At 42.3% G+C, this 26561-nt stretch overlaps 1 protein-coding gene across 6 annotated transcripts; it reads right to left on the reverse strand.

Annotated features, from left to right (window-relative positions):
* LOC113956645 (24-hydroxycholesterol 7-alpha-hydroxylase) lies at positions 1–26467 on the reverse strand. 6 transcript variants are annotated; one of them, XM_027663436.1, is made up of 12 exons: positions 26361–26467; positions 16697–16832; positions 15222–15396; positions 13079–13228; positions 12308–12401; positions 10761–10859; positions 8802–8892; positions 7667–7800; positions 6738–6833; positions 4778–4866; positions 1097–1184; positions 1–361 (listed from the first exon to the last, which is right to left on the reverse strand). In XM_027663436.1, the coding sequence occupies exons 3-12, from the start codon at positions 15344–15346 to the stop codon at positions 290–292; spliced, it is 1038 nt and encodes a 345-aa protein (XP_027519237.1). In that variant the 5' UTR covers positions 15347–15396; positions 16697–16832; positions 26361–26467; the 3' UTR covers positions 1–289. The 6 variants fall into 6 exon arrangements, with proteins under 6 accessions (XP_027519237.1, XP_027519232.1, XP_027519235.1 ...); XM_027663431.1 differs by lacking the exon at positions 26361–26467 and adding an exon at positions 22006–22346; XM_027663434.1 differs by lacking the exons at positions 4778–4866; positions 26361–26467 and adding an exon at positions 22006–22355.
* Between the last annotated feature and the right edge of the window lie 94 nt (positions 26468–26561).

Here is a 26561-nt window from a genome sequence, read left to right on the forward strand (position 1 = left end):
GAATGTTTGGTGAATAACTGCCCTCCAAAGTATGAATGCAGCAGGAGAGCTTGGATTTTAAGCACTAGGACCTGGGCAACCAGGTGCAGAGCACAGGTATGACTATTCTGGTATGGCAGAGCACGGTTCAGCATTGAATATGTGAATATTGAGTATGTGCAGCATTGAAAGTTGAAATTAAGAACTCTTCAGGTAGAAAACTTATCTGAAGGTGTAGGATAGGGAAGCAGCTCAGTGGTTCATCCATCGGGGGGGGCGGTGGCAAAGGAAGGTTAGTGCTGGGCAGCTTTTATTCCCGGCATTTATACTGGACCCGGAATGGTGCCATGGGTTGCTGTGTCCCCACCAAGTGTAAAGGGCTCTGCAGAGAGAAGAAAATCAGTAGGAACATTTAAGTTAGTTCAGTTATTGGATTTATTATCTTGCTTTAGTATTAAGATATGAACGTATTCTTGGAGCTTTGGTCTTAGAGAACCAAAACCAAATACCAAGAGTATTTCTTGGCTTTGCCAAAGCCATTGAGGAAGGCCTTCATGATTAGTTTTTATTCCAGTCACTCTGCCAGGATGACACATGAGCTCTTAAGAAATTCTCACAGTTTTGAATATTTTCAAAATATTAAAATAATAAAGTGGAGACTGTGCCATTCTCCCTTAATGGTAAAACTTCTCTATGTCACAGTTACTCCTTCAGTCTTACCCTAATGATTTACCTTCCACCACTGAAAATGGAGTGGAAGAGCACTATGAGTGCTGCATCTGATTTCATATTTTTAGAGTATTAATGATCCAGTTTCATATTCACTGTTTTTGTGAGGGGCAGAAAACAATTATCAAATCTCTGGTGATGTTTAGGCAACAATGAGACAAAATACTCTTGTACGGTCAGTGCAGCTCCACTAACTGGAATTGCTGAAGTTATTCTGGGTTTTCTAAGTTCAAACAAAGACTGAGCTATGCGTTACATGTTTTATAACACTCCTCTCAAAATTTCATTTCATTATACATAACCACAGTTGACCATGGCTGTTCAGCTGAGCCTGATGACTGGAGGACATAAAGATGGGGAATGTTATATGATTGCATGGAACTCTTACCTCCTTTGGTACTGCATCCAATGCCACAAATTCATACTTGTACAGGAACAGAATAACAAACAACTGGATTTCCATGATCGCAAACCACCTGCAAGAAAAGGGAGGAAAACATTTGCCATCCAGCCTGAATATAACACGTGTTATCATCAGGTAACAAACAGGGTGTCTGACACATTTTACGCTCCATGCTTTAGTTCTGCTTGAAAGTTTATCTTCCATAGGGAAATCTGCTGTAGCTTTGTTCAGCTTTGTTCCTCAGCAAAGAACATGAATGTAGTGACTGCCCCTTCTTTCTGGTGAACCATTAGACCAACAGTATCCTTCTGACACCCTATTTTAAACCAGACCCTTATCATTATGGATTTTTCCACTGTATAAACATTTATGTTCTCCTAACGCTTGCTGACTTGAAATAACTTCCTAGGAGTGAGAAGGCAGTCAAACACAGAAAAGGCCATATGACTAATCGTGCTATATAAAGTTATATAATACAGCTGGGAGCCTGATGACATCAGGGAGCAGTGACAGTGGGAGTTATTATTTAATGCATCAGCATTAGGATGCAGTAGGAGACCCAAGGGCATGATTTCTTTTTTTCTGTAACACTCTCAGAAGGGTCCTTCTTAGTCAGGCCGGAGAAGATTTTGGATAACTGCAGGTGAACTCCTCCAGGCTACTGCTTTTTAAGGTTGATACATACAAAAGCTTTCTGCATTAAGCAGCATACACCTATGCCCGGTCATGGGATTACTCACTTGCAGAATTTAGACATAAGTCTTAAATACCCAGTTAAAATAGTAATACTACCTTCCTCTTCTACAGTTTATTTTCTGTTATCTGAGAGATGCTGGAAAACCTGGATGAAACATCTATTGGGGAATTCACAGGGGAGGAGGCCATGTGACTGCGCATGGCGTCAGCCTGGAGTTGCCCTGGGAGGTGTGAAGAAGCTAAGAAGCCCCAGGAGACCCAGGCTAACTCCTGCAGAACCATCAGGATCTGCACATGAAGCTGCCCTGGGCTCTGGAGTGGGAGGATGCTTGTTTGTTTTAGCACAGCTTCAGACCCAAATTATCTCTGGAACTACCTTACGACAGGGAGCTTTTGGTGACCTTGAGCTCTGGGGAAAGCAGTGCAGGGATCTTTCAGTGGATATTAGCCCAGATCAGGTGGGATGTACTAGCCCAAACTCCATGCCTGCAGCACTGTACAACGGTGGGATCCTTCCAGTCACAGTCCTGTTTGCACAGTGGAGCCCTGGACCCCTGGTGCTTGAGGTCCTGCCTCTGAGCACCCTTGCTGGTCTTGCAGGGGTGAACCATGATGCACCCAAAAGCATCTGGATTTCCCAGAAAGTGGAAAGGCTGAGTGGACAGAGTCCTTCAAACACCAGCACAGCTGGAGGTGGACTGTGCAGTCCTGACACCTCTGTACCCTCTGCAGCCTGTTCCATGGATATAACCAGCAACTGACCACAGCACTTCCCACCACCAGATCCCAAAGTGTTTTTCCCAACAGGCTGCTGTGGTTACTCTGCTCTGCACACAGAGATGCTAAGATACAAGGATAATAAGCAACACATGTGTCTGAGGGTGGTCAGAAGGACAATCCAGGAGTGAAATGCCAGACTGCAGCATTCCAGCATGTCCTCTTCCGTGGCTTGTTGTACTGAGCAGAATTCATGAGCTTTCCCGCAGGAAAATGCTAAAGCCCCTTAGTTCCCACCTGTCTTTCATGTTCACGACTGAGTCCTAGAGCAGTTTTCCTGTAAAAACCCTGAGTCACTGATGCCTTCCCATTTAATTTAGTGACAAAGGGGCTGGACCAAGATGTGCTTTCTGAAATCTTGCCCCCAGTGCACTGCTACATATTTGAGTGGTGCTGGAACCCAGGATCCCAGCTGTGGATTAAGATGCTGCAGTAAATGGAGCCCGAGAAGAAAATCACAGCTGTTGCACTGGTTTTACAATGTCAGCACAAGACAAGAGACAACAGACAGAGCCATGCAAGATAAGCACAGTCACACAGGCAATAATCACCTGGTTAGACCAAAGTAGTCAAACTGACATCACGTTTTTCTTTTAGGTAAAAAAGATGGCACAGAAATGGCTTTGTGAGAGCCCTTCCCATGTCAGTTTGCTAGAATATTTGACAAGTAAGTTATTTACTAGCTTTCAGTTTCATTAACTTTTCATTTCATGTTGAACTTTTGCAATGGAGCAATTAAATGTTTCATGCATTTAATTTAAAAATCTCAATAGTGGATTAAAGGAAAATGCATCCTAAACTTCAAATATCATTCTTTCATTCAGTCACATCAAGGAAATCTGCAGCCTGGAATCTAGATACAACAGTTGATTTAATTTTCTTTTTTTCAAGACCACCACATTATTCTTTTACAATTATTGCTGAAAAACTTGAAGTTGTATGTTACCATGTGAACTGCCAAATGGTTTTAAAGAGTTTTTTTGTCTGTCAGCAAGAAAAAATATTCTCCATCTGTTGTCTATGTAGAAATGTTATGATTTTCTTCCTAACCACAAACTTATTTTAAAGATGTTATCAGAGTCCAGAGAACAGCCTGAACAAATAGGTCAGGATATACAAACAAGCAGCTTTCAGAAACATTGTTTTGCAGCTTTCTCTGTACCTGCAGATGCCTCTTGTGAATTTTGCTGTCACCCTTGCTGGAATGAGGCTGTGCTCATATTTAGCTCAGGAATATGGTACAAGCCACGGAGGTACAGCAGTGAGTGAGCACCTTCCTCTGGTAAGCCTAAATAGTGAATGCAGTTTTATTAATTTTGCTCATTTTAATGCCTTCACAAAGTTTATCTGACACTCATGTCCAGCCTGCTACAGGGAGCAGACTCCAGAATGCAGATCCTCTGCAACTCTCTCCAGATTCCTTGCTCCACATGGGACTCAAGATAAAATGACTACTTTTAAGGATTCTTGATTACTTGCTTCTTAGAGGAGACCAGGTTTTGAAGGCAGAGGATTGAGCATAGAGATGTTTGAACACAGAAACAAGGAGCAGCTGGCTCCCTGGGACTTGTTCCAGAAAAAGGGACAGCAGAGAAAACAGCAGAAGGAATGCAGGAAGCACCAAGGCTGGCATTGCTGGAGGAGTGAAGTGAGACAGGATCTGCAATTTAAGCCATTATACAATTGTGTGGGCCTTAATGCAAAGACAAGATTCAAACACAGAGGGGCCAGTTAAAATATTTCAAGATCAGCAAAGATGTCAATGGCATTGTAGAGGATGGAATGAGAATCTCAGACCAGAGAAATGTTCTTTAGGTTTGTTTAGAACTGGTTTATGGCAGCTTAAATACCTCTGTCTGTAAACTGGCAAGTTTGAAAGTGGGACAACTCCCCCTTGATGAACAGACACCTCAGCAGAGGCAGAGCTGGGCTGACTTTCCTTCCAGGGGGTGGAGGGGAAATAGCCCTTGATACACTAGTCTCAGATTCTGCTTTTGCAGTGTGACTTAACCTGTCTTTTCCAGGAATGAAACCACTTTCAAATCAGTTTAAACAAGGTCCAGATGATGCCAAATATTAGGAGACTGACAAAGAGCAAAGCAAACACTTTATCTCCAAGTGTAAGAGGAGCCCAGTTCAAGAGTTGTTCTCTGCAGGATTTGGGAATAAATAAACCCCAGCTGTTTCACTGACCTTCCTGGACACTGATGCTTCCCTCCTCCAAATGCCACAAAGCTGTCCAAGAAAGCATTCTTCTCTAAATTTGCCTCTTTCCAACGATCCTGTGGGAAGAAACTTTTTTTCCAAATCAGCCTTATATAAATAAAGCTTAACTTTATTTCTCCAAGCTAAAAATGACCTTGGACAGCTAATCCTCAATACAAAGTTGCACTAATGCCATTTTTTTACATTCAACCTGTTAATGTTAAAGTCTGGATTCAAAAGTCAGCACTGACTCAGGGAAAGAAATGAGGGTCCCATCTGAAACATATTTAGGTGCCTCAAAATGCTGGTGAGGTTTTCAAAATTATCCCTAAAGCATTCTTCCTATACCTCCCCATTTGCCTATAAAAAAATGCAACCTTGTCCTTTTAAATATACACAAATGCCAAGGAAATGTTCAACCAGTACTGGAGAAAGCCTCAGCCACAAAATTGTGTCATGACACACAAGTGGCTCATGCATATCTTGCACAAAAAACGTTTCTAAGATGCTGCGTACAGACAAATGCAAGGTCCATGAGCTGTATCTGGTGTAAGCCAGTGTGTGTGAGAAAATGAACTATTTGGAACAAAAACAGCTCTGTCTGTACCTACAGGGATCCTTGTCCATCCTGAGTTGCTTTGAGAGAAAAGGAACAACAAGGGACAAGGCTGAAGTTTTGGTGGGTGACACTGAGAGAAGCAAATCTTTTGATTGCTGAGTGACAAACCAGCCTCCACAAACTCAACACAACTCTGCCAAGTAACACCCTGTCAAGGTTCTGGTGGTGAACTACTCTGATGAAGCTGTCCCAGAGAAGATATCTTTCTTTGGTTTAGTTTTGGGGTTTTTTTCAGCTAGGGCTGTTTATATCTTTCTGAAGAGGAAACCTGTTAGCATCAAAATTCAATAAAAGAAAGAAAAAAATCTAAGGAACAAGGAAGGAGGTGACACATTTGGAATGACAATGTCATTCGAATGCCGAGGAGCACTCATCTATTCCTCAGGGAAAAAAAGTGTGAGTTTCTAAAAAATAAGCTAGTTTGCTTTTTAGGAATAAAGTTACTAAAGAAATAAGCTGCTGCATCAGGGTTTCAGCTTCAGATTTCAAACAGTCAGGAATTGTTATGAGAGATTCCAAACTGGGAAGAGTTTGCTAGAAAGGAAGTTTTGTTTAAATTATTCCTTGATGTATTTCTATAAAAAAGACAAACTGTTCTATATCAGATGGTGCTAAAAAGAGCCGTTACAAGCCTGCCCACACAGCCACCTGCAGTGGAATAATAATCAAGAAACTAGATTAACTACTAAATTAGCAGAGCTAATACCTACCAGAAATCATCTGACAGGGAGAGGAGAGTACTTGGAATCATAGAATCATAGAATTAGTTTGATTGGAAAAGACCTTTAATATCATTGGGTCCAGCCATTAACCTGGCACTGCCAAGGCCACACTAAACCATGTCCCCAAATGCCACATCTACACATCTTTTAATCCCTCCAGGGATGGTGACTCCGTTACTTCCCTGAGCAGCTTGTTCCAGTGCCTGACAACCCTTTCAGTGAAGAAATTTTTCCTAATATCCAATGTAAACCTGCCCTGGCATGCCTTGAGGTCATCTCCTCTTATCCTATGAGCTGTTACTTGGGAGAAGAGACCAATCCCCACCTGGTTACAACCTCCTGTCGGGGAGTCACAGAGAGTGATGAGGTCAAGATCACAGTGATATAAAGGAGTACCATATTACCTGGAACATGTAATTGAATTTACAGTCTTGCTTATTCTTACAGGCTCCTCCTTTGTGGGCCCATCTTTTCTGTGTACAAAGCCATCCTCCAGTCAGTGGGGAATACTCAACTTTGGGCAAATTTGTCTGTGTGCTTTTGTTGTGAAATAAGTGAAGAGGAGAAAAGACAGCAAAATATACACACACAAGAAGTGACAACTTACAGGTTTGAACGTTTCTGGGTCTGGAAAATATTTTGGATTCCGGTGCAACCAATAGGGCGACAACATCAGCATGTCACCTGCAGGGATGGTGAAATTCTGGAAAGAAGGAAAAACTCTAAGAAAGGAGAAAATCACAAGTCAACTCCCCAGACAGTCCCTCCTTGGTACTTCTCTTCCATCACAGAAAGTCCTAAGAGAGAACAAGTGGAGGTGATAAATCCTTGATGGCCACATTACATGTTTGAATTTTCTTCTTGCTGTTGCTGTTTTCTTCCATAAAACCTAAACAGTGGAGACCATGAAAAGACTGTTTGTGTTCTAATTTGTTTTTTTCAGGTATCAAAAGACAAGAAGCATTATTTCTTCTTTTCTGATTCTTGATGTAGCATGTGTGCTGTTCGTTTTTTTTCTAAGTCTTTTATTGAACATTTCATTCAATGTAAAGAAATTAATAGAAGGTCTTATATGACAGCAGACATTAGTAATTTCTTAAGTGTCAGGAGCACTGCTTCCTTAAGAGAATGGGTTTTCCCCAAACATTTCTTTGCCAGATTCCTAAACGCTGACACCTCCCTTCTGAATGTCAGTGAGGAGGACAAACAGAAAATAAGTTTTATCAGTTACTAAATTGTGGTCCTTTCTACTACATTTGTTGTGTCTGATTACTATTTTACATACCATCAGCACAGTATCTCCATCTCAATTCAATTCAATCTAAAATCAACTAAAAATTGAAGGTAAAACTGTGAGCAAGAGAAGCAAAGCCACTCATAAATTAATGATGGTGAATAACTCCATTAAAAAGAATATATTTGTGAGATTGGGAAATATCTCTGGTACTTTAATTTTATCCAGATCTGTTGAGAGAACCCTTTCCAGACAAATCATACCGCATCCTTTGGGGAAAAAACCCCACAACCAAATCTCACCTTAATTTTAATTGGGTTTATTACTTTCTTGGTGATTGCACCTGGAGACCTCAGCCGTATGGCTTCCAAAGTGCACCATTTAATAAAAGGGAGCTTCTTCAGGTCCTCTTCAGAGACTTCCAGTTTATCTTTACCTGTCGTGGCATGAGAAAGAAGACTCAGTGTGAAAAATGAGATTTCATAATTGTTTTGATAGAGGCTGACATATCTTGCTTTAGAACTGTTGTTAAAATACTTCAAGACATATTTTACATCCAAAATTTTTCTTTATATTTCAAAGTTTTAAGAAAAGCCATTGAAGAGAATGTAGTAACTCTAAGGTGCTGTATTAGATATGGTGTTGGCCAAGAGAAGCCAAAGATAGGTCATTTTGAAAGGTAAGAGAGTCTCTGGACTTTTTCAGTGCTTTGGTACTGCATGGAAGTTGCAGGGATTGTAGGCACCAAGACAAGAAGCCATGGCTGAGTTCCTGGGCTGTGTTAACACAAGCAAATGAAACAGGGCCAGAAGAAAGGCTTAAGCACTGCTTTGTGATTTTCTTTATTGGATAATTATTGACATGTTTCTTGATATGGTTTTGACCCATGTCAACAAAGAGCCTTCCATGAAACTCCAAGCATGGTTCAGGGCATGGCATATGGGAATCACTGCTCCCAGTAGGTAACTGCTTTTTGAGGGAAAGAGATTAGCCATGGGGGGTGAATCATGCTGGATAAATTGGCCTCTGATGACAGAAAAGAGAACAGTTCCTGGCCTGATTTTTTCCACAGAATAGCTGGAACTGGTGAACATCACACCACGAAAAGCAGCTGAACTGAAAAACCTCATCTGATGCTATCCTAGGTACATGGAAAAATCACAACACTGGTTAATACAAATCTAAGTTTAAATGATAGGAATGAGGAAACATATACAGTTCTTTTCCTACCTTCTTTTGATAACATCAAAGGTGTTCTTGCTTAAAAATACTTCTTGAGCATATGCTGAGTAAAGAACTGAGAGCTGGACTCGACGTTATCAGTAGCACTCTTAGCAGCAACACTCATTGTTCCCAGCCACTGACCAAGTGTGCTGTGTGCTGGGCTGACACAGAACAAATCATTTCTAACCTCCAGGATATGATCAGATTTATTACCTGCTTTGCCAAAAACAGAAGCCAGGTCTTCCATGACTTTCTTGTAAATGGAAGGATGAGACAGTATGAAAGCAAGGGTCCAAAATGCAACCTAAACAGAGATGGAAACCCTTGAATTTAGGAATACAGAACAGAATGACAGTATCTTTGTAGCAAATCATGGAGGCAGGTGAAAAAATCTTCTCTTTTTTTTTTGTGCGTGTCTCTTGTAGTTGGGATGCACAGGGAGCTGTGCTTTCTGGGTAAATCCATATCTAAGGGCTCAGCTCCTGGGAGATTACGTCTAGTCATCTGCTGTGTACTTATCTTTAGTGAACATTATATAGCTTTGGCCTTGAGCTTTGAGGCACAGAATCCTTACTTTATTTTCAAATAACTAGGTGTTGAAATGAACTACGAAATCATTGTGTGTGATTAGTTTCAGCTTCATGAATGGAAATAAAATTCCTACTAATATTAGCAGAAATGAGGTTAAATAATTTGCAGGGCATTGTCATAGTGAGTCACACTAAAACGGGCAGGAAAAGTTTTAATTAACAGCAAAACAGGGAGTAGTATATCCCCTTTAGAAATAATTTGCTAACTGATTATGCAATGAAGTTGAAAATCAAGAAATTTAGGAAAGGAGAAAATCCTCTTAAGTAGGATGAAACCAGAAGGACTGGCAGCAGTGCCAGGAGTCTCTCTCCTCTTGCTGAGCTAGCGGGAGATCTGGTCATGGGCCATCTGTGCTGGTGAGGGATGAGAACTCTTACTGTTATTTCCCAAATAGCCCGATGTGGATGCAGGTCCTCCTTCTGCAAAACAAATCTGGTAGCTTAGTTTTCTTGTACAGCACTTGGACATTGTGGCTTCACTCCACGGGCTAAGGAGGGATAACTGAATTGTTTCAGATAAAAGGGTTTAAAGTGCTTGTAAAAAAATGCCCTTGGAAGGTGAAAGGCCTTTTTTTCCATCATTCCATTCCCCAGAACAGTGGTTGTGCCTATTCTGAGAAACAGCGAAATATCTGTATGTCTATTTACAGCTGAATATTACAGGAGTAAGTGTTGTGGAAGGAATGTCAGTTATCCTGATAACAGGCAGCAGGCTATGCCTCCCACTTATACCAACACATGAATCCACAGAAACTTCACTGAAATGGATGAATTTCCCTTAGGCTAAATTTCAGTGATATCCAATCTACAAAAAACATAGATATATCCATTAGGGGTACATATAAAAATAACTCACTATCATGTTTTTCTACATCACATCTGTAATGGACGTAACTGTGCTGGAAAGGGCTTAGTAGTCATGGTAAATAAAGGATGGTTGTGCTGCTATGGATTTTTCATCTGAGAAATTCCTATAAATGTCTTTGGTCAGCCTAAGCTGTGTTAGATATATTGGGTTTGTTAGCATACTTATATCAGGATCATTAATCCAGCAAATCCTTTTCTAACATGGACAAAATTTAACAGAAGTAGAATCAAACTATTGCTTTTCTTCCTCTGGCATTTTTACAGCAGATCCCCTAAAATGAAAGAGACAAATTCACTCAAGGATTTACACATGGATGAAGTTACTCTATATTATGCTTTTGATATTCTTTACAATTGGTAACACCAGGATATCTAAAATAGAGTCTTTACTATAACACAGCCACAGTGCTTCAAAACAGAGTTAAATGCTCTTCACAGCTTAAGACTGTGATCTTAATAGCTATGAGGCTTATGTTCCTGAAATGTTATGATAGGGGACAACATAATTTAGGAAAAATACAAGAAGAGCTTTTCTTGTCATTGCTTCTGTGACATTGCAGCCTGGGTATATTTGTAGTGATGCATGTGGGCGTGATAATCCCTTCTTTGGAATCCATGCAGTGTGTGTGTGACCTCTGCTTCAAAGTCTTTGCTTCCCAAATACAGGCTTTTGAACAGAATAGAAAGAAGATGTTTCTGTAGCTGATGTACTTACGGGGACAGCATTTGCTTGGGCAGCCCAGAGCATGAGGAGACCATAATTGGGAGCTAAATGTTTTCCTTGCAAGTTGTCCAGAAGATGTTGCAGTAGTGTCTGTTATAAATAAAAGATAATGGCTATTTCCAAAATATTAAAAGTGTTTAGGGTAGGGCTTACTAGAATTCAAGGATTAGTTTATCAAAGAGAAGTAATATTAGTCATGGCTTTTTTGCAACCACAAAGTAGAGATGACAGCTGTTGAGAGTAAGTGAGACTCACACATAGGCAGAGAGCAAGAAGCACTCAGTGCTCCATGTGAATCCCTACTGAATACTTGCACTGATCTCAATTTCCTTAACGTTTTTAAGGAATTGGGCACCCTCAATCCCTATTGTTGCTTACACATGGAAGAATTCTATTCTAACTCCTGCTCTACTCCTCTAAAGAACCTGAAAATGGGAATGAACCAGTTGAATGAATGAAAATGAAGAAAATGTTCTCTCTGTTCATGCTTGTTATGAAGAGATGGTCTGATATATCAGTAAACTCCCTGGTTTCAGGCACTTTGTAGGTGACCTAAGCAGTGACCTCAACGGGTGGATATTCTTTGAAACTATAGCAACTGTGTAATGTTCTAGGATCAGCTTTTGTTTATAGTATTTCCTTAAATATAAGGCAACCATGCATTCAAGACAAAGCTTCCTGTCTACTTTTCAGAGGGAAAAAGGCTGACTTTGAATAAAAAATTACTGATCTTTTTTCCAGATTCCCATCCAATCTAAGACACCAAGTTTGTGCCTCCTACTTTGTGCATCTTCTTAGGTCCCACCATCCCCTCTCCACCCTTCTCTTTCTTTCCATTAATCTGTTTTATTTTGCGAAAGAAAATGTGGTATGTAAAGCTTTTAAAGTCTAAATAAAACTTGTTTTGTTTAATGACCCGTTCTACAACCATTTGGTAGATCAAAATTCCCAGGCCAGTCTGCTATCACGTTTGTCAGCCATATCAACAGAATTCCTGCCAGAGCTAAGGAGAATAACCAGGGGAACAACTTATCACAGCTTTGACACAATCAATATTTAGGGTACTTGGCTTCCAATCCAGTAATCTGCTATTTTCTACTAGTCTGGCTGTTGGACAACCTACTCACTCTACACCAGGGTTTAAAAATAGTACATGTAAGGTTTTGAGATTTCACAGCGTGGTGCCCTCAGAGAAACAACTGAAGGATCTTTCTCTCACCTCTTTCAACTGCTCACTGCAGTGTGATACTGGAGGCTGGCAATGGATCACAGCTCTGAACCCTTGGCTTAAAATTCCCCAGAGGAAGACATTAATCCTCAGAATTGTTGGAAATAAACTAAATGGAGGAGTAGAAGTCAAAGTTGTGGATCTGGATCTGTCCTACTGCAGGTAACAGCAATACTAGACAATGAAGGCATAGCTATAAAAGTTGACACATTTGATTTATTTCTTCCAGTACTGAAATAATTCCTGTCCTCCATTGCTTCAGTGAGAATATACAACAAAGTCATCTTATTTCCTAGCCTGGGATGTTTACCTTGGATGTGGTGTCTGAAGGGTTGGTCCTTTCAGCATCCAACACTACTTTCTCAAATAATTTTAGAAGCCATTTTTTGGATTTAGACCAGTTCCTGTAAAGAAAAGCAACAAACAAGAAGCACTTAAGTGAGGCAGCACAAACCAGCATTTCCTTTTCCATGAGAAGGACTCCTAGTTTGTTTTCCAAAAGCCCCTGGGCAGCAGTCAGTTGATGGATAGCCAAGTGTCAGTCTGACTGATTGATGTGATGACTGACATGAAGAACAGCACGTCCAAGACCTTCACCTTGGCCAGACCTCATCCTAGAGCCAGGACCTGTGGCTGCAAGACTCCTGCATTTTCCTACCTTTTCACCACGTTTTCATTGTGGCTTTGGACAGATTGCTTAGGCCAGTCTTTTCAAGTATGATCCTCCTGAAGAAAATCAAAGCCACATTTTTAGAGTACCCTCAATTCTTTCTGAAGGCTATTTTGGGGTGTTAAAGGCAATATCATGGCCCTGGGAGCACTGACAGGCTCTACAAGCACTTCCCGCCCTCAGAAATTGGGTCTCTCTACCCAAGGTCAACTCTGCAACAGTGCAGCCACATAATCTAAGATTGGTCTGCTGGGAAAACAACGAAGTTATGGAAGAGATCAGAGGGACACCTCATTGGAGACCCCCTGAGCTTGGGACTCACATTTAGGCTCAGGCCTTTGCCCTTTGCCCTGTTCTGCTGCTCCCTGGCAGGTCCAAGCTGGACCCTGCCTACCTAAGCAAGGTTGTTACCTCAGGAAGCACTCAGGCATCTGAGAAGCGTATTCAAAGTCCTCATCGTACTTCTGAAAATGTTCTTCAAACTCCTTGATTTTGCTCTGACTTGTCGGGCAGATGCCTTTCCCAAACAAGGTGTTCACCACTGCTGGATACATGACATGCCTGCAAGGACAAGATCCCCAAGACTTAGGGGCCATAGGAAGCCATGGCAGCAGTTTTAGGTCAGGATGCAGTGTGTTAAATTGCCAGCACTTGTGGGACTCAAGCATCATGCTGGTACGGAAGGGCTGGCACAATACTACACTCACACCCTTTTTTAAGATTTTAAGCAGAGACTTGGAGATACATAAACCTCAGGCTGGTCCTCTGCATGTGGCTGAACTTCATCAGTTATCATTTGGTCACCTGAGCAGTGGCAGGAAAGCTCTGGGCCTCAAGGTCCCTTCTCCCCATTAACAACCCCTCTCATTTCAGGTCGGCCTACGTGAACCTTCCAGGCATTGCACAAACCCTTCTGGACCACACACCCCAAAACTTCCTTCCTCTGTCTGCAGCTTTGCTGGACAATATTCCTTTGTTTTCATCTCACTCCTTCCCTGCTTGTTCCTCCGTTATCCTGCAAACTCTGAGCTCCCTTCTCAGACCCTTCTCCTGTACGGTCTTTGCAAGGTTCCAGCCTCTGCTAAACCGGGAATAGCGCTCACTGTCCTGCTTTTCTAAAGATCATAAGGAAGCTGGGGCCATCTGGTGGCTCTGTGGATTTAGTTTTGAGGCAGCTAAATAACAGCTATCCTGGGCATTGCATTCCAATTCTTTTACTCTGCCTTGTAAGAACAGATCACCCCCACCCCCAGATTTACTGTGGATGACTTTTATGGATTCTGTATTTTATCATCTAGCAAATAACTTGGGTTTTTAAATTTTAAACAAATAGCAGCTGATGTGAATGCCAGGACAGCCATGGAAGTGGAAAGAACACATCAGGGATGCAGTAGGATGGAATGCTCCATGTGTAATTTGTAGGCTCATGGCACCACTGACTCTTGTGGACCACAGTCTGTACTGGTGCCAGTACAGCACAGAACAACAGGTCCCTGTCCACAGAAACTTGATCCCAGGTTAAAAGACCACAGATGGATTCAAAAGGGGAATAACAGGAAAATGTGAGCCAACATTAGCACACCAGGCAGTGGTATGGGTCACCACCAATCCAATGATGCCCATTTTTTCACAAGAAGCAGATGTGAATTTGATCTCAGAAGACAGGTGGGGAAACATCATGGGATGTAAGTTTTTGCACCCCATTATTGAGACAAGTGTGATAATGGGAGGGTTTCAAAGCCCCTTTTCCCCATATTTTCCCCCAGTTAATCCATATTGCAGCAATTGCAGTGACAGGTGCTGAGTGTTTTAGCTGCAGTAAAAGCTGTGTTATGCAGAAAAAGTCAGCAAAAGACAACCTGGTGTTAGAAACAGACAATATTTGCCCTATCCCTTGGAAGTGTTCAAGGCCAGGTTGGATGGGGCTTTGAAAAACCTGGTCTAGTGGAATGTGTCCATGCCCATGGCAGGAGGTTCCAACTCAAACTATTCTATGATTCTATGAATATTCAACTTCTAGTACTGATGGACAGACAAGATATAGATGTTGTCCCAGATGACCAGGAAAAAGGAGAAGTTAAGAGCTCTGTTGTTGTCACATGAAACTGTCAGTAAAGGGATTTTTTTTTACATGAAGAATGAAGTTCTGGCAGCAAAGTCAGTTGCAGAGGATTAGTTAAGTTTTGGCCTAGGCTTGGCCCAAACATGAAAAGTTTTCAACCTGCTGAAGATCAAGCATTTTGTCTGTTCTTAAGTTCTTTATAAAAGTGTGAAGTTTTTATCCCATCTTCTGGGAAACAGGGTTTGTTGGAAGATTCCATGTTTTCTTTTTCTTTCAAACAGGCAATTCAGATGCTTCTCCTAGCTGGGAAAAACCACCTTTAGATGAAACCCTGCCTGCTCTGTGAGCCACCTGAAGCAGAGAATCTGTGATGAGCATCCTGACAAAACTTTTGTAACACTTGAGAGCCTGAGCTCCACCTGCTTTACAGTGACACCTCTGCTCCCATGTAGGACACCCCTGCATTGGAGATGTGCTGCAAAACTCCCTTACCTTACCAGGTCATTGAGGTCGCCTGTGCCCTCCATGCCCAGCTGAGCCATGTGCTCATGCAGCTCCTTACACAAAGTGCCCGTGAACATGTGCAGATTGGAAGGACTCATTTTCCCCTTCATCATGCTGTACAGGTTACTGTGATTCTGATAAAATGCTTCTGCAGGGACAGAAACTAAATACAAAAAGAAACAGAAACATTTTGGAAAGTAGACAAAGTAGATTTTCACTGAAAGACAGAGTGAAAACTTTTACACTTAACTTTTGACTGTAATTTAAGTGCCTTAACCCTCATTTTCCTAGAGTGAAATACTCTGTAAGCTTCTTTCTAAAGAAGCTTCTTACAGTAAAAATTTTGGTGAGCCCTCTGCTTTTACCAGTCTGTGTAACATCTTCCTGCCTCATGAAGCTTCAGTGCCAGAATCAACAATCCAGACACTTCCCCCCAGTGGAATATAGAGAGATGTGCATGCACATCCACAGAACTGACTGTAATGAAAAATAAATTATCCCAAGAAAAAAGTTTGTATCACCTTTCTACAGTGGCACATCCTCTCAGGAGAGGCTGAGAGAGCTGGGACTGTTCAGCCTGGAGAGGAGAAGGCTCAAGGGGGTCTTGTCACTGTGGATAAATATCTGGTGGTAGAAGAAAGATGAAGCCAGGCTCTTCTCAGGGCAGGAGGCAATAGGCACAATGGCAACAAAGGAGACTCCACTGAGACACAGGGAAGTTTTTATTGTGAGGATGATTAAACACAGGAACAGGTTGCCCAAACAGGTTGAGGAGTCTCCAGCCCTGGAGATATTCAAAGCCCAACTAGACACAGCCCTGAGCAATCTGCTGTCACTGACATTGCTCTGAGCAGGGACTTGGACCAGGCAATCTCCAACAGTGCCTTCCAGCCACAGAGATTCTGTGATTTAATCTCTCTGACAATTTGCTTCTCTCTTATTTCACAGTCCAAAATTGCCAAACTACTCAAAGAATTGCTGTCTGTGCTATTCTGTGAGGATATAAGCACATGAGCTGATAGAGCATGCCACTCTGGATGGGATATATACCTCGCCCATTTTTAATGCCTGTTGTACCACAGGGTAACAACTAATTACTGCTACAAGCTGATTTTCAAATGAAGTGATAGGACTACACTCACTCCAAACACGGTACACACAGGAGGAGTGTCCAGCCACAGAAAAGGACCTGATCTCAAACTTGGGTTGCTTGATGATGAAAGTAATAACAGTCCTTGGATCAGAAACCTCTGCTTCCTTGTGACTGAATCCAAATCACTTTGCAGGTTTACAGTGCTGGATCCACACGGAGAAATTGAGTTTCACCTTCAATTCACAGTATGGTCATGGGTTAAAATAAGCATTTAAGGTATGATCAAAGAGTCAGTGGGCTTTTGGCTTGCTTTAATGTTCCTGGGTAACTAGATTTTATTTCCTTTAAAAAAGAGCCAGGTCTCAGTTACCTGCATTCTTGACAGCTTGTTGTACTGCCTGTTCAAAGTTTAAGTCTTCAGATTTAAAAAATGCTTCAGTTCCTTCTTCTTCAGTCACAAAAGTAAATCGTTTTCCCAGAGCAAATATTGTGAACACGGGTCCATACTGGAACAAACAAAGATTTCATATTACTGCACTGTTAACTCAGTGCTGCTGAGAGGTCAGGAGGGAGGAGCTCGTCCTTTCTGCTCTCTGTACACCTTGGCTCAAGACTGCACAAAGAGGAACACAAATCATACCAAAATTTGTAGACTTAGGGACCAGAAGGGAATGTGATCTGTGGCTACCTGACCTTTTGCAGAGTAGAAGGGATTCCTTCTCTGAGAGTAACACTTTATACTTGAATTACATTACATTTCAAACAATACAACCTACCTGGATTTAGAGAATCCAAGGGATGGACTATCTACTGCATCTCTTGGCTGCCACAGTGAAGTACCCACAGTGTTAAAATCCATAATTATACCTATTTCAATCTACAGTTTTTTAGCAAAAAATCCCCACTCCTACATCTTTTTATTCCTCTCCTTCTCCTCTCCCATCTCCTCCCCTTCCCTTCCCTTCTCTTCTCTCTCCTCCCCTCCCCTCCCTTGCTCTTCTTTTTTTCTCTTTTTTCTTTTTTTTCCTTTTTTCTTTTTTCTTTTTTCTCTTTTCTTTTTTCTTTTCTTTTCTTTTCTTTTCTTTTCTTTTCTTTTCTTTTCTTTCCTTTCTTCTTTTCTTTTCTTTTCTTTTCTTTTCTTTTCTTTTCTTTTCTTTTCTTTTCTTTTCTTTTCTTTTCTTTTCTTTTCTTTTCTTTTCTTTTCTTTTCTTTTCTTTTCTTTTCTTTTCTTTTCTTTTCTCTTTCCAATGATTTCTTTCTTTTACAGATGTTGAAAGATTAATATCGAAATAGCGAACAAGCTTTGAGCAGAACAGATTGACTTACATTCAGGGAAGGTTTTTGATGCCATAAATCATTCTTTCATCTTCCCTTAATCTAATATCCTAGAGCCCTCTCAAAACTTTCAGCAATAGGCATTCACTTCTGAATTCCTACATTATGAAAATGGTCACTGACACTTGGAAATACTCTAAACTAGAAAACAGATGTGCAGTATCTACTGTCTGTGAGATGTAGGCATAAAAAATCATTCCATCTTGCTCACATGGTTTATGCCATTGGTTGTAACCATTTCTTTTGCTGTCTGTGTCTGTATTTAAAGTCTGCTTTATCAAAAGGTCTTTGAAGCCAAGAAAATATTCCTCTTGACATCAGTTGAATTTTGATTGTGTCCTTCAACTGTAAATTATTAAAGAAAGAATGACTGTTCAGACCCTCTGGGTAATAATAAATAAAATATTGTTTTAATAATAAGTGTTCAAGGCCAGGTTGGATGGGGCTGTGAGCAACCTGGTCTAGCGGAAGGTGTCCCTGCCCATGGCAGGGGGGTTGAAACAAGATGAGCTTTAATGACCCTTCCAACCTAGACCATTCTATGATTCTATGATTCTATAATAGCTAAATTTCTAAGGTTGCTATTTTATGTCCAGGTCCTCATTATCAGGCTGGCTAAAAATCAGTGAATTCGTACTCTGCTTGTTTTCAAATAATATTTTTAAATTAACATTACAATGTAGTTAAACTAATTTTAAAATAAAATCAATTTTGAACTAATAGCAACTAGACTCTGATTACTACAGAGACAGAGAAAGCAAACTAAAAACCCTCTCAGGATTTACTGCTTTCACTCATGAAAGCTCTGTTTTTTCCAAAGACTGGGAGACACTGCAGTGCCATGGTGAGAGGAATTTCTCTCACAGAGAGATAAAAATTTATTTCTCTCTACAGAGAAATAAAAACTTCAGAAGGATGCTCTCCAAAACCCCAAAGGAAGGAAATCAGGGAAACAGCCATTTTTCCATGGGGCACTGACAGTCAGGGAGCAACTACTCTTAGCTGGGACAGCTGCAGTTGCATCAAGAGTCGTGCTGGAAGCTGGGAGCACTGGGTGGGTTTCCTCTCCGTTGGCACACACCCACACACATGAGGTCAGTGCCGTGACCCCTCTTTATCTCAGGGACTCCAGCATTTTGGTCTTCTCTGCATGGAACCAGGGCCACAGACCTTCAGGGACTGGGCTGCGGACACTGACTATGGAAATGCTCCACCAGAAGCCTTGTCCTCCTGTCCAGCCTGTTTCTCCTCCTCATGTCCCTTGCCCTGTAACCCAGCGAGCCATCCCTTGCCCAGCCGCACACAAGACAGTAAGGCCAAGAGGCATCTGATGAGTCCTGAGATATGGCACCATGTCTCAAAAGCAGTCAATACACTGAGAGGGATATATGGATCCCACAAGTCCCTACAACAGTGCAGAACAATCTCCTGGGTTTAACTGAACTTTTCCTGTTAGCTTAATAAGCAAACTGATAAGAAGAATTTGAAATTCCTTACTAACTCACGTCATGTTTGCCAGGCAAAGTGAGGAGCTTCATCCTTTGAACTCCTCATTAAGCACCTCTCCCTGTATTTTACGTTGCACAGTGACCCTGATTACCCATCCCAGACCACCTGCAAAACTGCTTTAACCAGGCAGGCAGCTTTAGGAGGAAGAGGTGGTATCTTTTATTAGATGGGAGATTAAATATTTTATTTGAGCAGGGGAACTTGCTTTTCTTAGTCCCAGTAATGACACAAGGGGGAAACCAGACAATTCTTCCAGCCCACGGATTCTTCTGTAGGAGGAAAATAGAAGCAGCAAACTTCAAGAAAAGTGCAGGCTGGAAGTAGTGGAAGTCTGCTGTGCTACTCCAGGGCTTGAGAGAGAAAGCAGTGAGGGACAGACAGAAAAGGAATTAAGAAAGAAAGGAATTAAGATATTAAGAAAGAAATGAGTGTCACTTTGGCAGGCTGAAGGATTTATCCAGAGGAGGAATTTTCTAACTGCAAGAGTCTCCCCTGAAGGTAATGACCCTATGGAGCTGAAGAGGTTTCTCACTGCCTAGAGCCCGTTTCTGCACCACCTTTTACAAGGGCAGCTTGCTCGTGCTAAGGACACTTAACTCTGTTCTGGCAATATTAAGGAGCCTGGAATTATTGCCGATGTATTTTGCAACCCCTGCAATGCCTGTTAATGACCCCTTTGGCAGCAGCACATGTTTTGTTTGGCTGTACTCTGCTAGAGTGCCTACTCCTTTAAAAGGGAGCAGGCAGGAAAAGGCTTATTTTTCCTGGCCTCAGCACAGCCTGCCAGCATGGGAGGTAGGAAGGGAGGGAGACTCTGCAGTGCCTGGAGTGTTTAAGGAGAGGAAGGGGAAAACAAAAAAGCAGCCCTCCTCAGGGACAGGGGGACTGTCAGATGCTGCTGCTGCAGCCAACCTTGTAGGGGGGGTGTGGATGGAGACATCCCTCTTGGCCCAGGGGCACCTCAGGGAGAGGTCACAAGGATGCTGATTTGCTGGACTAAAAACAAAGTCAAAGGAAAGGTCCTATCTGCAAACACAAAAACAAAGGGGAGAGATGTAAGAAAGCCTTTTCCCTCTTCTTTGCCTTATCTAGAGTTTTCTCCCACGGAAAATGTTTCTTGTTCTAGTTTCTATCCCAAAAAAACCTGGGGTTAACAAAGTCCATCAGGTGTTTTTGGTGTGCTCAGATGTGTCAGCAGCTGCCACAGCACCACTAGCAGCCTATAGGGTCTCCAGGCAAACAAACACCTAAATTAACGAACCCAGAGCCTCTAAGTGTGCATTTGTACATCAACACAAACATGTAAATGCTTTGCTCATTCAGTCTGTGAATGAGCCCCCAAAAAAGACTCTTCTGCCAGGTTTGTTTTAAAATTTCATCCAAGAGATTTTGCTAAAAGCTTCTTGGGAAAAAAAGGCAACTAAAGGAAGTTTAAGTCATGGTGAAACAGCTGTCCCCAGAAGGACTGCACCGGAAAGGACAGATTGGCAGGCTGCTTTAATTTGGCTGCCACCAGGACGTGTTTGCAACAGAACAGGGTGGGGAAGTTCTCTAACAGCCTCATATCAGAAAAGTAAAAGAATGTTATGACTGGATTATATAAGTGAGGCTTGATCAGTTTATTTAAAGGATTATATGGTCTCTGAAATAGGAGGAGAACAGGCTGGAATGAGTTTTCTTCCAGTCCTACATTTCTGCCCTATGATGAATGAATAAATAAATGATTATGGTGTGCATAGATGAAAGATACAGGAAATACAGAGTAATATAAGGTTAAAACTGGCCTATTAAGCACAAGGAAGCCAAAGAACTCCAGATCATACACATGATCTTACCCCATGGTGAACCCAATGTGCTGTAATACAAGACTGACAGCACCTGATGTTCTCAAAAATTATACTTAAACCTCTGCTTTCATTTAACATCATGAGTTTATAACAATAATGACTGTAAAGATGCACTTACAAACATGAAATCTAACAGTTGAAAATGAAAAAGCAAATCTTAAACATCCAATATTTATGTATGCATTGGGGGTTTTTTGTTTGGTTGGTTTTCTTGTTTGTTTTTTTGTTCGGTTTTTTGTTTGTTTGTTTGTTTTTGTTTGTTTTGGTTTTTTTTTTTTTTAAATTTCAGGATGTTACAGAGGTTTCATTTTTAGCCAGTTTTTGCAAGTAGTGGGCTGTGTGATCCTTCAGTATGGAACACTCGAGGCTTGACTACATTGCAGTAGCAGGTGATATCATCCCTGAATGAAAGTGGGAAACTGTTTTTTTATATCAGTTATTATTAGCTACCTAGAAATTAGGCATCTAACCTAAATTAACCATTTGGTCTTTATCCAACAGACACAGAGAAAGAAAGTTATGTCCAGGGGGGAAATCTTCACACTCGTGTTTGGTAAGTTTTTTAGGACGGAAAACGTTGCCTTCCAAGCATGTCTGTGTCTCTCTTGAATGCTAAGGGACACCAGCTGGTACTCAAAAATCTCACCTAACTTTAGGCATGCAAATAATTAGTTTCCTGGTCCCCGCGCTTGGCACAGAGCTTTCCACATTATCTGAAACCAAGATTAACATGCAGCCAGACTGCAAAAGCAAACCAGCAGAGGTCCAAGCAGGATAGTCACAGCACAGAGATTGTGTCTGGATCAGATCCACAACTTAGCAACATTAGTGGTACAAAGCTGATTCTTCACCAGCTAAATGCTCCTGATGTTATAAAATGTGACAGGAAAGGAGAAAACTTAAGGCAGAAGCTTTGCATTGCCTTTCCCCTTGAAGGCAGCCACCCTGAGCACACACCCACGAGCAGGCATGCCGCCACAGACATTACCTTGTTCCTAGCTTGCTCTATAAACTCCAGAGGAGCTTTCCCGAACTGAAACGCGGCTCCAAACCAAGGGATCCAGCTCCTGATGCAAGGAGGGCAGCTCGGGTTTCTCAGCTGAAACAAAACAGCCTTGACAATAAGGAGCCCCAGGACTGCTGCCAAGAGGAGAGTGAGATCCATTTTGCCTGCTCGCTGCCTGCCCCAGCAGCTGCTCAGTCCACCGCGGCACCGGCATGGCCGCGCTGGCCCGGGCTCCGAGTTAATGAATAGGCCTCCCTGATCAGCCCTGCCAGCTGAGCACTGCCATGGAGACAAGATGTCAAAGCACCAAACAGCCCAGCGGACAAGCCCTTGTTCTGGGAAAGGCAGAGCCAATTGTGCTTTGTTCTGGGATGAGGACCAACTTCCACGGCTTGCAAAACTGAGATGTTGCTGTGGCAAGTCCTTGGACTTTGTGCCTGTTGCTGAGAGGCTGCTCAGGCAGCCAGGGACATGGCCAGGGACACTGGCAAAGCAATGCAGAGCTTTCTTCAGTTAAAAATATTACTTTTTTGGTAATATTGAGATTACAAAGCAGAAAGGTTGTGATTCACAGACCTTTAGCTTTCAGCAAGTGAGATGGCAAGAAACTGTTGCAGGCATCATCTGAAGGAAAAACCTTATGAAAGGTGTTCCTCACCTGCCTGAGATCATCTCAATAAAGACTAGATGTGTGTCCAGTGTCTGAGAAACAAGAGGTTGAACTGACAACTCAAAGCCTGCTGGTCACCTGTGTTATATCACTGCAATGTCAGAAGACAAGGGTACAGAGGTCAAATTAGTTTCTTTGCATATGTGGAAGTGGCACACCAAAATTACACATAGAATTCATTAAGTATAAAACATTCCCCCTAGGAGGTGGTCTCATAGCCTTCCCTCACACACCCTCAGCAAGAAGAGAACATAAAACCACGAGGAGTCACTGATAGACCAGATGAGTGTGCTGCCATTCAGAGGGACCTCAACAGGCTGAAAAAATGGGCAAACAGGGACTTATCTTAAAACCACAGAATACCAGGTTGGAAGGAAGCTCAAGGATCATGTGGTCTAACTTTTCAGGGCAAAAAAGTGACTTCATGAAGTGCAGCAAAGGGAAATGCCAAGTTCTGTCCCTGAGTGGAAACAACCTCATGTACCTGGAAGGCATCTGCCTGGAAAGGAACTTTGCAGATCTTGTGTCCTGGTGGACACCATGTCAAACACAAGGCAGAAATGTGCCTTTGCACTCAACAGTACCCTAGACTGCATTAGGAAGAGTGTTGCCAGCAGGTTGAGGGAGGTGATCCTCTGCTCAGTGCTGGAGAGATCGACTAGGAGTGCTGGGTCCAGTTCTAACCTTCCCAGTGTGAGAAGACTGGAGTGAGCCCAGTGAAGTGCCAAGAAGTTCATAAAGGGGCTGTAGCATCTGTCATTTGATGAGAGGCCGAGAGAGCTGGGACAGCTCAGTCTGGAAAAGAGAAGGCTCAGGGGACCTTACCAGTGTGTATGGACACACGAAGGCAGGGTGCCAAGAGGATGGAGCCAGGATCTTTGTAGTGGTGCCCAGGGAAAGGCCAAGAGGCAGTGGTCATAAACAAATAGAGAAAAATCCACTTAATTTTTTTTTTTAATTGTGATGGTGGTCAGGCACTGCAACAGGTTGCCTAGAGTGGCTGGGGAGTCCTGGGAGACATTCAAAACCCAGCTGAACACAGTCCTTAGAGCCTGCTCGAGGTGACCCTGCTTTAAGCAGGGCTTAGGACTAGCCAGATTCCAGGTCCCTTCCAGCCTCAAATGCTTGATTTTTTTTTTTTTTTTTTTTTTTGGTGGGTGTGTGTGATTTTGTCTTCTTTTGCTCTGGCTCTTTGTCCAAATCTCTTGTTCTTCTCAGTCCCAGGACCTGATCCTCCTCCTTGCTATGCCCAGACTCCTTGCTTCAACAAGCCCTGCTCACCTTTTCTAGCCTTTCATCTGTTTGCTCCACAGTCAAGCAACCAGATGTACATCAGATCACAAGAGCTGTGAAAACCAGATCTATGTCCTTCATTAAACAGTCATGTTGAAATACCTTGGGATGTTACCTATCAGTCATAGCTGCAGAAAAACAAGCCCAAATATATCAACTGTGTCAAGTAGGATGCTGATGTCCATTTCACAAATTGTCTGGAACAAACAGCTAAATCACTGTTAACTGTGGTATTATTACACTTCTGTGTTTAGCTATCACAGCTCTTTGTATGTTTATTTCCTGGGTTTAGTTTATCTATTAAATTCTTTCTTTTCCTACAAATGGGTATGTAGTGATAAGAGAGCTAAAGACCTTGGAATATTGGAGTATATTTTCATTAACTGACTGAGTAGTGAGTTTAAAGTGATCTATGTGTACAGGTAATACAAGCCCTCAGCCCTACGTGAAGACATAAATTAAAGGATTTTGTGTTTGTTTTGGTCTTCTTGTTGGTTTGTTTTTGTTTAGCTTCTGCTTTTGGGGCAAGACGTGATGAAGGACATGAGATGCAACTGCAAGGCACTAATGTGAGGAGGATACAACCAGTATGACATTGCAATAGTCACTACCAAGCTTTCCTCAGACTAGGCCCTAGTCCTGGGCAGGTATTGGTTAGTGGCCTTTCCAAGTAAACTAACACCTGCAGAAGCATCTGAGAGGACTGGGCAGTCTTGCTGCCTTTCTCCATCACAGAGAGAACAGCCCTACCAGGCCCTGCTGCTCTGTTTCCCATTCCATCTGAAGTCCACCCTCCCTCCCTGCATATGTAGCCTTTGATCAAACCGGCTTTGGAAAGAAACCAAAAAATGCGGTCTCAAAAAATGAAATAAATTAATAGGAAGGGTTCTCTCTGCTGGTGCTGTCTCCCTCAGGATTTGGGGTGTATGAACTCCAGCTATGGATTTTCATGAGCACTGGCCTTTCTCTGCTCCACACGTCACAGAGCTGTCCATGCAAGCATCCATCTCTAGTCAGGCTCATTTCAAAAATCCTGTGAGAAAATTCTTCTTTGTTGCCATCTCTAAATCAGTCTCATTTAAAAAAGAACCTATTTCTTCAGAATAAAAATTACCATGGAAAGCTGCTCTTTCCATCTGCAATGCTATGGGGTTTATTTTAAGAAGAGATCTACTTGTTGTTTTCCACTCCCTAAAACATGGTTATAGAGAAAACAGAATGAGACTGTACCCAGAGGTGCACAGCTAAGGGATGATGGTGAAATCCTCATCCTGGGAGGTTTTCAGGTGACAAAAAAAACCTTGGGCAACCTGATGTACCTCTGAAGCTCTCCCTGCTCTGAGTAGAGGATTGTACAATGACTGTAGGTGACCTCTAGAGGTCCTCTCCAGCCTATATTATGAATCGATGATATGCAGGCTGATATGTAGTGGCCAAGCCCAGAGAACAGTTTTGGAAGGAGGCACAAAGTGCCACAGCAGATTTCATGAACTGTCAGGAAAAAGGCTCTGAACCACTTGTACCTTCCCTGCAGCCAGGCGTGTTTGCATTCTTCCCATTTTTAACCAGGGTTTTGTCAGTAGCCTGCTTTATCACTGTGTGAATTCTAGTGAATTTTAACCCAAAGAAGGATGCAGTTTAATACCGATTACTGGTGAATGACAACATAAAGTCTTTGGACTTCAGCTGAGTATTTCACCTGCAATGCTCACTTTGTTTGTCTGAATCCTTGCAGTGGGGACCACACACCAAAATGTCAGGCAGTCAGACAAGTGTGTGGGGAGGTGGTCTGGAATAATTTTCTGTGACCTAAAAAATCCCCAAATCCTCAGCATGAGGATTACTGACTAATGGCTAATGATTAACTTAGGGATTCAGCTGAGCCTTAGTGATAAATGAAACGCCTCTCTCGAACAGCACATACCTTTTTTTTTAATGATGAGGACCTAAATATGTTAAGAGAAATTAGGACCAGCACACAATTAACAGGGCTTCAGCATTCAGCCAGGAAAAGCTTTAAACTTTTCACTTACGGGGCTCTGGGCAGTGATCAGCTTCCGTCATCCCGAACTGCACTGCTTCGTGCCTAATCCGCAGGAGAGGCAGATTGCTGAGAGCACTCCATCACCTCAGCTCGGCACTGCTGCCAGTGCAGTTCTTATTGAACCAGATCTGTATCACTTCATCCCTTATGGATGCCTGTGCAGCTGTTTGACATGGGAATGCAGTTTGGGGCTCCCGAGGCGCTGCTGTCAACGACAGCACCTTGTAAAACAAACACCCCCCACACATGTGCTTGTAATCTCGAGCTCTCGTTAATGATTACACTTTTTAATACAGATGATAATGGACAAAACTGTGTGTGTGACTGTACCTGCACTGCCGGTTTCCTGGCGCAGGGCAGCGTCGGGGACAGACTACATTTCCCAGGAGCCTGTTGAGCAGGATTCTCTTGTCACTGCAGAAGGACCTTCCAGCTCTGCAGGAGCCACCAGGGCTGCTGCAGTTCCTGGTACTGGCGCTGGAGAAACATGACCTTCAGCAACTTATCTTCTAAACGACCCAGAACTGAGCT

This window comes from Corapipo altera, unplaced genomic scaffold, assembly GCF_003945725.1.
Source record: "Corapipo altera isolate COAL_440 unplaced genomic scaffold, ASM394572v1 116, whole genome shotgun sequence".
Lineage (NCBI taxonomy): Eukaryota > Metazoa > Chordata > Aves > Passeriformes > Pipridae > Corapipo > Corapipo altera.

Bases quoted from the DNA above. Each gene is read 5' to 3' on its own strand.
- LOC113956645 (XM_027663431.1), bottom strand. From the start codon at position 22,182: ATGGATCTCACTCTCCTCTTGGCAGCAGTCCTGGGGCTCCTTATTGTC. The intron at 16,833-22,005 runs GTAATGTCTGTG...TGTTTGTTCCAG, and splicing joins TAGAGCAAGCTAGGAACAAG to TATGGACCCGTGTTCACAAT. The intron at 7,801-8,801 runs GTAATAAATCTG...ATGCCACGACAG, and splicing joins TTCTGTTTTTGGCAAAGCAG to GTAAAGATAAACTGGAAGTC.